General features: G+C 45.5%; 1 protein-coding gene across 5 annotated transcripts in view; it reads left to right on the top strand.

Moving 5' to 3' along the window:
* The window catches only part of ltbp1 (latent transforming growth factor beta binding protein 1), a 408,702-nt gene that overhangs the window by 360,002 nt on the left and 35,496 nt on the right, over window positions 1–13,204 (top strand). For all 5 annotated transcript variants that reach the window (XM_069930946.1, XM_069930944.1, XM_069930947.1 and 2 more), the window contains one exon: window positions 3,553–3,711. In XM_069930946.1, the coding sequence (XP_069787047.1) occupies window positions 3,553–3,711 (159 nt within the window). The remainder of the gene's footprint in view (window positions 1–3,552; window positions 3,712–13,204) is intronic.

The raw sequence follows: 13,204 nt of genomic DNA, 5'->3' as shown, positions 1-13,204 counted from the left end.
TGTGGCTTGGTATGACAACAACACCATCTACAAATTTGTCGACAATATCGCAGTAGTGGGTTATATAAAGAAAGTTAATGAGTCAGTATACAGGAGAGAGAGTGAAAACATGGATGAATGGTGCACCAACCCTGGACTCAAGGTTGCCAAAACTAAGGAGCTGATTGTTGATTTCAGGAATGAAAAGTCAAAGGTGTACAATTCAGTGATCATTGGGGGATCAGAGGTGGAGAGGCTGGGCAAATTTAAGTTCTTGGGAGTCACTATCTCAGAGGAGCTTTCCTGGACCCAGCACACTGATGGCATCGTGAAGAAAGCACATCAGCACCTCTACTTCTTCAGGAGTTTGCAGAGGTTTGGTGTGACAACAAAAACCCTGGGAAATTTCTGCAGGGGTGTGGTGGAAAAAGTGCTGACTGGCTGCATAACAGTCTGGTATGGGGACACCAATACCCCTGAGTGTAAATCCCACCAAAAGGTAGTGGACAAAGCCCAGGACATCACAGGCAACACCCATTCAACTATTGAGAATGTTGCCATTGGAGAGCAACAGTATTCATCAAGGATACACATCACCCAGCACAAGCTGTGTTCTCGCTGCTACCGTCAGGAAAGAGGTCTAGGTGCCACAAGACTCACACACACCAGGTTCAGGAACAGCTGCTACCCCTCCACCATCAGACTCCTCAACGACAAACTCAATCAAGGACTCATTTAAGGACATACTTGTGCACTTTATTGATTTTTAAAAATTCTCTCTATATGTCACAGTCAGTTTGTTTACTCATTATCTGTTTACAGTTATTTGTTTACATGTATTTGCTGTATACAGATTTTTTTCGCACTACCCAAAAAGTGGTAATTCTGCCTCGCTCAGGAAAAGGAATCTCAGGGTTGTATGTGATATCATGTATGTACTCTGACAATAAATCTGAATCTGAAGTAAACATATACCTCAAGAATGGAACAGTGCCAAGTAGAGTGGCTCACCTGGGTTCAATCCTTCCCTCTCGTGCTGTCTGGGTGGAGCTGGCACAATCTCCCCGTGACTGGTGCATTTCTTCTGGGGTGCTTGGTTACAATCTCTCATCACAAAGCCTTCTGGATTGATTGGTTAATCGACCACAATAAATGACTCCATCTGTGGGCAAACGGTAGAGGCTGGAGGAGCTGATGTGAAGAATATGAAGCAAAATTAGGATAAAATCGGTGTTTGATGGTCAGCCAGGTTAAACTGCCTGCTTCCAGGCAGTATGACTCTATAGCTACTATAAATTATACTTTTAAATCAACTCGATTGAATTAAAAGAAAGCACACGACCTTGTTCTTAACCTTCTGCAGCAGCCATTTCTTTGCATTGACATCAGTTGACTGTTCTGCCACATGTTCAGTAGGCAAACTGCCAAGCCTCAGTGCTGGGAGATCTGAACATGTTGGTCCGATTCCGTTGGGCAGTAGTTGGGGTGTCAGCTATCACTGAAAGGGTAGTTCAGGGCTCTTCCCTTTGCTGGCAAGTGCTGAACTGTTGGTACTGAACGGGCTGTTGATGAGACACAGCAACCATGTGTTTGGTACATCATCATTTCCCAAGAGGCAGGAGTACACCACTAAGGAAGTCCCGCTGAACTGGCAGGGGGCTTTGGTGAGACCGTATGTTGAGGGTTGAGCACTGTTTTGTCCTTCGCACTTAATGCATAAAGTTTCTGACTAGTTTCCAGTTGCCTATTTTTGTTTTGTTCTTCATGGTCAGTGTTACATCTGCTACTTCCAATCTGTTGGGACCATTCTAGAACTTGGAAAGTTTTGAAAGCTGGCCACTCATGCATCCATTTCCTCTGTAGCCCCCACTTCAGCTGAACCCTGGGAGACAGAGCATGAGGACCACTATCTGCCCTGATTTAAACCACATGTCGCAGATTCACTGGAATGAATTCCTGGGTAATTTTTTTTAATAGAGAGAATGAGCGCACTGCAGTTTAGACGAATGAGAACTGATTTCAGACACTCCTGAAAGGAATTGACAAGTGAATTCTTTCCTCAGGCTGTCTGGAACTAGGGTCAGTGTTTCAAGATGAGGGGTTTGCCAGTTAGGACGTAGATGAGGAGAAATTTCCTCATGCTATGGTTGTCATTTTTAGAACTCTCTCCCTCAGGTACAAGGGAAAGAGGGTTTTGAACCATAATTGTGCCTTCTCCTGTCTGGGATTGGCTGTTCTTGGGCAAGAGAGACTGGCATTGGATCTTGTTTCTCCCTTTGTTCTGCTCTCCTATTGGCACACCTGACAGTTGGATGTGAGGCTGATCGAGATTCATCTCTGCTGAGGATGGAGTCAGCGACCATCAAGACCGATAAGGCAGGAGCTGACAGCGGCTATGCAAGCACCCTGTTGTCTGAGGCTTTTGTCAAAGACCCTTTTGCCATTTGGGCTCACTTTGTGGCTTATTCGTGACTATCTTCCCCAGTGGAGGAAAACATTTGGTCTGTCACAGTTGGAGACGCCAGCCTCCTGTGGAGGCTGGATGGAGTTAAAACACAAGCAAGATCTTGTTCCTCCTTCCCACCAACAGTTTGAGTACCCCGTGGGCTGCTTCTGGCAACTTAACCTCCAGAAAGCAAAATGCATGCAGGCTTCAGCCTATAATATAAATCAAGATGAAAGGAAATGATAGAAAAATATAATTTAGCGAAGCCCAAAGCAACTGAGATACAATCTTAGTGTCAAGGTTGAGCCACTCAGGAATGATGCCAACAGCTACATCTTAAATTTAAATTTTAAATTTAATTTTAGTGATATAAGCATGGTAGCAGGCCCTTTTGGCTCACGAGCCCTTGCCTTCCATTTACTGCAGCCCCTGAACGTTTTGAAAGGTGGGAGGAAACCCATGCAGATATAGGGATAACGTACAAACAGCAGTAAAGCATGAAAGTCTGCAGACACTGGTTGAAGTCAAAATGCAATGCTGAAGAAACTCAGCAGGTCAAACAGTGTATATGTACTTTATACCTTGATGAAGGCCTCAAGCCCCGAAACATTGGTTTTGTATCTTTACCTTGGCTCCATAAAGTGCACTGTTCTCCAGCACTGTATTTTTATAGATAGCACCAATTCAAACCTCGGTCCCGGGCACTGTAACAGAGTTGCGCTAACCACTACCCTGACCATGCTGTTCCCCCGCCCCCCCATTTTTTTTTGCCCACCGAGGGCAATGAAACTTTAAAAAGTTTTTTACCCCCCCCCCCCCCCCCCCCGAGAAAAAGGGTGACGTCTGAATTGCAGGCTGAGATTGAAAAGGCATTCCTGGGAAGGGACATGGAACCAACGTGGGAGGGAGTGAAGCCAAGTTCCAATTGAATAACAGAACAAGCTCGGGTGTGGGGGGGGGGGGGGGGGGTGGGGTTGGATGACCTCATCCTGTTCCTAGAAACAAGGATTACAGAAACCATGAAACATGTGTATGTATCCACAGAGCAACACTAATGGATTTTGTTTGGAGATACTGAAGACCTTTTAATTTTAACTCAGTTTTCTATCCTGACTTTGGTCTTTCAGAACAAGTCAGTGAAGAGGACATCTGCTGGCAGGTGGTGAACAGTCAGTTTGTGTGCGGCATGCCCACGCTGGGACGAAGAACTACCTACACGGAATGCTGCTGTCTCTATGGAGAAGCGTGGGGTATGGACTGTGCCCTTTGCCCCATGAGAGGGACAGGTGAGGACTGATGGCTCCAGTCTCCATGCATTATCAGCTTCAAGTTGAAGTTTATTGGCGTGTGGGGGAAGTTTGAGCTGCGAGTAGTCTACCTCATCAATCTATGCCTAGTACCGCAATAAAACCACAGTGTGGAGTAACAGCAAGAGAAAACAGTTGGAGCAGAGCAAAGGTGATATTATGTTCCTGGAGTGAGGTTCGTTCAGGAGTGCCATAACGGTGGTGTTGCATCATCCCATGCTCGAGAATCTTCTTCCAGATGGGAGGAGTGTGGCTGGGGTGGGATGAATCTTTTAACATGCCGGCTATTGCTGATGCCCTGCTGTTGACGTATCCTGGGTTGAATGCAGACCTGCTCTCTGTGAAGTTTTCTCTTTATTTCACTGAGTGCTCTAGTTTCCTCCCACAATTCCCGGTTAAATGGCCATGATTAATGAAGCCTTGTACAGGTGGGTTGAGGCAGAATCAGGGGGGAGGTTAATGGGTATGCAAGAGAGAGGAAATTACAGAGAAATGAGCGGGGGAACGCGATTCATGAGATTGCTCTTGGAGCTGGCATCACATTGATGGGCCAAACTGTCTCCATCTGTGTCATAAGGCAAGATTAGGAAGTGGAGGCAGATTGCTGTCGCTGGAATCAGAAGCAAAAATCAATCTGCTGGAGGAGCACAGAAGGCCAAACAGCATCAGCGGGAGAAAAAGAACAACTGACTTGGTTTGGACCATTTAATCAAGGTTGGCAATCTTCATGAACAATTCTGACCTGAAACGTTGTCTGTTCTTTTTCTCTCATTGATGCTGCTCGACCTGCTGAGTTCCTCATGCAGATTGATTTCTTGCTCTCACTCCGATATTTCCTCGTAAACAGGTTGAAGATAATTGCTGAAGAATAGATCTATTAACAGATGCCCAAACAATTGTTTCTTTTTGTTGATATTGGCTGAGCGATTGGCTCTTGTTTTTCTTTTAAAGGTTGATGAATTACTGCTCTCGGAAAGATTCACTCTAAACCTTGTGTTTCTCCTGCAAATCTAGTGGCACCATCCATGGCCACAGACCAGAACTAATTGGTCATGGTCTTTGTGTCTGTAATCTGCATAATGTGCACCTTCTACGATTGCTGCCGCACCACCATCGGGCTTCTAATCAACAAACTTAATCAGAGACCTTACTTTGTACATTATTTATTATTGAATTCAGGTACGCAATCCTTTATCCGGAACACTTGGGGGACAGTGTGTTCCGAATTTTGGATTTTTCCGGATTTCAGAACAAAAGCCAGTTGCCCCAAATTTAAGCCCACCCGAATTGTACTGCCGTATCCCCTGCCCACCCCCTTCCAGTCACGCTGCCGTCTCTCTCCCGCTCGCCTACCTGAGTTGCACTGCTGTCTCTCTTCCCCCACCAAGCTGAGTCGCGCTGCTATCTCTCTCCTCCCCTGCCCACCCAAGTCGCGCTGTCATCTCTCCCCCCCCCCCACCCCCCCGCCCAATCTAGTTACGTTGCTGTCTCTCTCTCTATTCCAGCACCAGGGAAAAAAAATGCCAATTTTTTTGGAGCTTTCCAGATTTTAGATGTCCGGATAAAGGATTGTGCACCTGTACTTATTTTTTGTATCACAGTTTGTTGGCACTTCCTTCTTGTTTACATTTCTCTCTTTTGTACATGCATCTTTTTTTTTTGAGTACAGTGTTTTTGCACTATCCAAAAGTAAACATTCTGCCTGGCCCACGGGAAAAAAAATCTTAGGGTTGTATGTGATATTGTCCATCCATAAATCTGAATGTCAAACTTTGGGAAAGGCCATGTGATGCCAGTGAGAATTTCACCGAAGACAGAAATGAGACATCACCTCATGGACAGGACTGGATGTTTGGTTTGACATTAGATCAGACACTATTTATTATCATGTAATAAAACAAAAATATAACTTTACGTGAAACTGCCTTTAGTCTGCCATGAGGCAGACAAAGATTCGCCATTATCATTGCCTGGTGCTGCTCACAGTCAGAGAAAGAGAAGCAAAGGAGAGTCCCTTCCGAGTCACTGAGTGTCCGTGGGTTCGCCTCCACCATTCCTTCAGCTTCTGCAGCTGGCACAAGGCACCCATTCTGTTCAAACCACGGGCAGCTCAAGCCCAGATTCAAACGTCCGCTGCAACGAGGAAGCCTTCAGTGCCCAGGGCCCTTCGGGAGGTCTCCTTGCCCTCAGCATCCTCTCAAATCCCGGTTCCAATACCTGGTTCCCATCAGCCAGTTTCCAGCAGCCCGCAGCCTGTCCGGGTTCCTCGCCTGCAAGTCACCAACACTCACTGCCTGTACATGCCCTACAGCTGCAGAGCCCCTCGCTGGTCCACCACCGTGCTCACCTTCCTTAGGGTCTTCTCCTTCTCAACGGGGCAACGTTCTCCCTGTTACTGGTGTCCTTCCCCAGTTCACTGCTCCCCTCGAGTCTGCAACCCCTCGAGTCCACTGCCAAACACAGCCCCGCCGCCTTGGGCCTAGACCCTACGGCTGATCATCCCCTCGAACTCCTGTAATCCCTTGGTCATGATGGGCCTGGGGAAATAAAACACGTTGGCTCCTTTAACTGCCCACTAACGGTATCATTTGCAAATGAACGGAGCAGTAGGACCCCACGGACTAAGTGCTGTGTCTCCACTCTCATTCTCCACGGGTCTGCACCAGTGGTAGAGCTGCTGTTACAGCAGCTCCAGGAGTGCTGCCATTTTGTAATCTTCACTATTGGCATCTCCGGCAACTCAGAGCAGGGATTGGGCCTGTAGCCGCGCGCTACTCGAAAGGAGACACACGTGTAGTGTAGTCAGGTTAAGGTCTAAGTTTTATTAGGGCTCAGACCTAATGGTCAATGGCCAAGGCCACATGATCCGGGCAGCTGAAATTGATCATCCCCTCGAACTCCTGTAATCCCTTGGTCATGATGGGCCTGGGGAACTTCTAGATGACCTCCACTTTACTGGGTAGTGGTGTGGCTCCTTCCTGGTTATCCCATGGGCCAGGAAAAAGTAGACATTGCGGAGATGTGCCATATGCTCCTGTTGGTTCCTGCTCTCCACCAGGAGCCTGCTTGAACATGATGCCGGGCTTGTGTTTGCCCAAGAGGGCCAGCATCTCGTTCATGAGGGCTGATGGGGGCCTGTCCCCTAGCCTGTCCAGATGGAGCAGACGTGCCCCTCTCTCACGTCATGAGAGCCCGAAGGTCTCGATCAGCAAGTCCATGAACGTGGTGTACGCAGCTTCTGATGGGGGCTCCTGGATGAAGTTGGCCACCTGGCCTGCTGTATCCTTGTCCAGGGCACTCACCACATGGTAGTACCGGGTGGATTCTGGAACTGTGTCTCAGCCTGGTCATACCACATGCATGGTTGATTCGTCCAGAAGGTCGGCAGCTTGAGAGCGACCACATTGACTGCTGCCTGTTCACTCATAGCTGGGTTTAAACCATCGGGGTCACCAATTGTGGCCACGAGCTACTCAAACGAAGGCACACGCTCGTAGTGTAGTCAGGTTAAGCTCTGAGTTTTATTAGAGCTTAGGCCCGACTTTTATACTGCACGGTTCCCGCCGTGGCCCCCCTTGACTGACGTCACAACATGCATACCAAAAGCGGGTTTCCTGCACGCAGGTACTTTCCTGCATAACAATGCCCTTCTTCACCGCACGCTGTCCCTGTCTGTTGGCTGCACAGCAAAGCCAGTGCCATTTTGGGGTCACTGGCCTTTAAGATGTCCTTGCTGTTCACCCGCTGGTTCACTTGTTGGGGTAATTTCTGCTGCGCGGGCTGCTGGCCTTTGATTGTGTTTGCCATCCAGAACGCCGGCTTGATCACCGCGACGGCGGGCCGCCATAGGCCTCAGTTTTTAGGATCCTGTGGTAATTGGCTCCTAACTCGGGGTCGTGATTTATGTAGCTTTTCAGCAAATTGCTAATTGCTCCACTATTACTCCCTTAGCTTCAGAGCCACTCTTATTGTTAATCTTGGCCAATGTTGGCCACAAGATTAGTCACAAGTCTCTTCTCTTTATTTGTCTTTAATCCACCTCAATCTTCCAAAGGCACTGTCTGCTGCAACGGGACAATTCCTTTTCTGTCCTCGGGACATCTTACGTGCTGCCAGTTTGGGAATGGATTGACAATCCAAACTAATCTCAGCCAGCAGATAGAAGACCCTTCAGCCAAGGATTAATATGCCCCTTTCCCCAGTATTTTTACCCCCCCTGCATATCTGAGCAAGAGATCTACTTGGAAGTGAATTTTGCCTTCTCTCTACTGCCTTTCCCCTTTCCTGATGAGTTGCTGTGTTGAAACCCTTTCCCCCTGCACCCCTCTCTTTCAACTTACAATGGGTTTGCTGGAATGTAACCCCATTGTAAGTTGAGGAGCACCTGTATAAAAGTTCAAAATGGCTGCAGGCAAATGGGACCTGCCCAGAATACTAACTTGGTCAGCACAGACAAGTTGGCCTGAAGGGCCTGTTCTGTGATTCTATGACTCCAAAGTGAGTACTGCATAGATGCTGGTTTTGAGCCAGATAATAATGCGACATGTATGAATTTATTTCATATTCCATCCATCAATGTGGTGCAGTATTTCTGAATTGACCCAGACATGAAACCAAATCCAGAGGTCTGGTCCCCTTGTTAAACGGAACCACAGGAATTTATTGTGTTCAGATCAGAGATCCGCCAATGCATGAGCTCCAATTTCAGGTTCGCTGCTGCCACCTAGAGGCAATGCAATCGAAGGTTCAAATAAACTGCACAGGAACTGCCCATCAGCCCAACTCGACCATGATGCTGCTTCACACTAATCCCATTTGCCAGCGTTCGGACCATATCCCTCTTCTCCTTTCCCATCCAAGTGCCTGCCTATAAGCCTTACCAATTCCTTGGGCAGCTTGTTTCATATAATCAAGCTGCCTTGTGTGAAAAACATATCACTCCAACTCTTTTAAATTTCTCCCCTCTCACCGAAGCCAACTAGATTTAGCCACCCACCCTGCACCCCCCCAACCCGCCATCACCATTGAAAAACACTCTGTACCTTATCTCTGCTTCCCTATAATTTTATAAACCTATTAAATCACCTCTCAGACTCTTAATGTTCCAGTAAGAATAAACCATTTTCCAAATTCTATCCAAAGCCAATCCAATTTTTCAGTACAAACGAAGGTCTCAGTTCCAGACAACATCTCGGTAAATCTTTTCTGCCTTCTTTCTCATGCTGTTACATCCACTGGTCAGGAAATGGGCTGCCCTGTTAATTAGCCCTCGTGCAGATGTGTGGAAGAGGTCAATGGCCATGAGAGAGAGAGAGAGAGAGAGAGAGAGTGTGTCACAGGGACATAAATGTGGAGATGGATCTTTAATTATTACTGTCATTCCATCTTTCCCTTTGTACATCCCCACCTCACGCCTAAAGATTCTGCACCCCAGAATGTTGATTTGTCAGTCCTACTCTACCCTTGACCATGTCTTGTTGACAGCAACATTTATCCAAGTGCTAATCAATGTTCTCAGGTCATCTACCTGATTAATCAGACTTCTTGCATGATTATTCCCACCTGCCTTATCACACCTATGTCTAAACCAGTGGTTTTCAAACTTCTTCTTTCCACTCACGTCACCTTAAGCAATCCCTATGCCTTCGGTGCTCTGTGATTAGTAAGGGATTACTTAAAGTGGAAAGAAAAATGTTTGAAAACCACTGGTCTGAACTGTCTACTGCTTTTTCCTTCTATATTTAATTGTAGCCACCCCATTCTCCCAACTGTACATCTGCTGCATGCCCCATTCCCCTCCCATGTTAGTTTAAAACCTCCTACCGAGGCTCGTGTTAATCTCAGTCAGGTTCGTAGTGCTGACGGCATCACTCACATGCTCAACACCACGGTTCCTGTCCAAACGCTCTTCTGGATTCGGTCATGAAAGTAGGTAGCATTTGGAAGTGCTTTTCCACGAAGGAAACAGCAGTAATTTTCCACCAGAGTTCACCAATGACCTGGTAGGTATCTTTCACTAATAACCTAGTAGCCATTTCCCACCAATGAGCTAGTGGCCATTTCCCACCAATGAGCTAGTGGCCATTTCCCACCAATGAGCTAGTGGCCATTTCCCACCAATGAGCTAGTAGCCATTTCCCACCAATGAGCCATTTCCCACCAATGAGCTAGTAGCCATTTCCCACCAATGAGCTAGGAGCCATTTCCCACCAATGAGCTAGTAGCCATTTCCCACCAATGAGCTAGTGGTCATTTCCCACCAATGAGCTAGTGGCCATTTCCCACCAATGAACTAGTGGCCATTTCCCACCAATGAGCTAGTGGCCATTTCCCACCAATGAGCTAGTAGCCATTTCCGACCAATGAGCCAGTAGCCATTTCCCACCAATGAGCTAGTGGCCATTTCCCACCAATGAGCTAGTGGCCATTTCCCACCAATGAGCTAGTAGCCATTTCCCACCAATGAGCTAGTGGCCATTTCCCACCAATGAGCTAGTAGCCATTTCCCACCAATGAGCTAGTAGCCATTTCCCACCAATGAGCTAGTGGCCATTTTCCACCAATGACCTAATAGCCATTTTCAACCAATAAAGTAGCAGTTATTTTCCACCAATGAGCTAGTGGCCATTTTCCACCAATGACTTAATAGCCATTTTCAACCAATAAAGTAGCAGTTATTTTCCACCAATGAGCTAGTGGCCATTTTCCACCAATGAGATCATAGCCATTTAACTCTGAGACAAGAGAGATATAGATGAATGCTTTAAAGGGGAGCAGTTCTTTGTGACTGAGAGTCTTCAAAAAAGCTTTAACAATTCCAATTTGCTTTGCTATGCTTGGTTAAAATTCAGACTTTCAGACCAGATCACTCATGCAGTTAAGCGCCACATCAGGGTTGAATAGAAAATAGTGCAATGTTTCTAATAGTTTCTGACTACGAACCATAGCAGCACCTTTTCATTTGGGCACAAAATTCTGTCAATCGTTACGGGAAAATTGAAGGAAACGGCATTTTTTTAGGATTAATAGGAAATGCAGGAAGTTCAGAGTGGATCACTGAAAAGAGTTTCTAGTATAGCCTTTCACTGAAGCAGTGGCCAAGACATCAACCCTTCTACCTAATGTTGTGAGATTGGCCAGCAGAAGATTCTCAGTGTTTTCTGCCTTAATTCCAGATCACTAATTGATCTGTTACTTTTTTTAAATTTGTGATTGACTGAAATGAATAAAAAAGGCATTATAGACTGCAAATTTTCTATTTAAAATATAAATTTAATCAATGACTTTCTTGGGCAATTTTATCTGTTGTTCTGGGTAATAGCACTGGACAACGTTAAATTAACTTTTATTGAATTCAGCATGTTTAATCACATGTTTGATCTGACCAAAACAGCTTGCTTTTTGGGCAAAATACTAGTCGACATATCCTATGACAGGAAATCACAAAAATAGGTTAATATAAAACAGTATGGGAGAGGAAAAATCTGAAGGAGATTTTTGTGATCAACAGCCCCAATCCATAAAATACACCCAAAAGTGTTCGGGAAGCAAAATATTTATTGTCTAGTGTAATCAATCATGCATTGTGACCAATACAAGGCTGCTCACATTTAAACTTGATCCTTATTCCATACGTACAAATGTGACTAGATGTACAGATGTCAGGAGTTTGGGGCCAGGAGCTGGAGTTGGAACATCAGACCAGATGTTGCTTGCATACTTCAGCGGATTCTGATGGCAACCTGGGCTGCCTTGCCAGATTGTGGATAAAGCGTACCATTGAAAGCTAGGAGTAGAGAGTGAAGCCATCGCTGTTCCATGCTGGCTGCCATTTGGCAAAAACGTGTACAGGAAATGTGTTATTTTGAGGATTGCTACATTGCAGTGAAATGTTTCCTCTTCACTTTGCATCGCTGAGTGCTCCCATCATGTCCACCTCTGAATCTGCCGTTAACTGGGATGAAGTCCAGTGCATGTGGTCCAATGCATCGAGATCTGAAAGAGAAGGGGTGTTTTCGGTAATACCCTGGCCAACATCTATCTCTCAATCGATACCACTGAAAACATATAATAGGAAGATGATGACATTTGCTGTTTGTGCCCATCTCCAGTTTCTCATTTTTGATCTGGTCATTGACATATTGCTGCTTCGAGGTATTTGGTTGACTCAAAAGTAGTTTACAACACCTGATCTTAATATAAATAAATGTTGCTCTGTATTCAAACATTGGCATCTCCTCCATGATGCTTTGAGCGCCTTTGACAGCTGCCGGGAGTGTAAATTGGCCAGTTTCCTTTCAGTATTCAACGTGGGGCATTACTGATGAAATCTTGGCATGGCCACATTAATATCCATGGAGTAAATGCCTCGACCCTGCCCACGGTTTACATCAGGCATTTATGAAGGATGAAGGAAAGAAGTGTAGTAGGCTGTTAATCAGGCTTACAGGTGCAAGTGAATCGAAAATAAAAAGTAGTTACGTAATTTTAGCCTTGATGACTGACCCCACTGGGGGGAAAAAAAAAATCCAATAATCTCTGTGTACCAAGGAATTGTACTGGAGCTCTCCGACTAGCTTTGTCTGCTCTGTATTTTAGAATTCTCTTGGTATTGGAGAGAAACCAGACAAGGAAAGAAATTTACTTCCAAGCTTTCTGGCAACAGCTTTGGCCAAAGCTTCTCAGACTCGAGATGATTTTAGCTCCTCTGTAGATGGCAAACCTGTTTGCAGAGTTTTGGGAAGATTTTATCATTCCTTAATGAATAAGGCGCCTTAAGTGGCAGACAGGAATTGGCCCAAATATGGTCTTTCACTGCTCCAAATTCCTTGGCCAAATTGTTTCATGATGTTTCTGCTGAAACTTTGAAAACCGAAGATTACATTTGCAACGGCTAAAATGAATGGAAATGCCTAAACCAAGTAATACATTTGAATGAGACTTGTTACATTGCAAACTCTTGATTGCTTCTTGCATGTTACAATACTCCCACCTTGAGCAGACTTGCTGCCAATGCATGTCCTATGCATTTTCAGAGCCCTTCCTAAATAAAGTGATAGACAATAATAAGAATGGGTTCCATGGGTTTTAGTTTGTTCTACTGTCCATTGGAATATTTTTTGATCCAAGCTCTCCTATTTCCCTCTGGCATTCCTTACTCGTGCCTTTTCGGTGTCTCTAGTTTTCTCCACATTGTCCATTTCACTCTGTTACTTCAAGTTCCCCTTGCTCTGATTCAGTGAGGACATGACTATGAGGAGCTACTGTGAGAATTGTCAGATTGAAGGCCAGTTTCTTTCCTGCTGTTATCAGACATTTAAGTGGACCTCTCATTGGTAAAAGATGATGCCTTGTGTTTTAACATTTTAACTCTGTCTTTGTAACTCTATACCCTACACTCTTTGACTTACTGCAGGACCACAGCTTGCTCTTTTGTTATTGCACGACTTGCTGTGCTTAAATGGACTTGCCT

Source organism: Narcine bancroftii, chromosome 4, assembly GCF_036971445.1.
Source record: "Narcine bancroftii isolate sNarBan1 chromosome 4, sNarBan1.hap1, whole genome shotgun sequence".
Taxonomy (NCBI): domain Eukaryota; kingdom Metazoa; phylum Chordata; class Chondrichthyes; order Torpediniformes; family Narcinidae; genus Narcine; species Narcine bancroftii.
The sequence above is the reverse complement of the archived record's forward strand: the minus strand, read 5'-3'. Positions and strand labels throughout refer to the sequence as shown.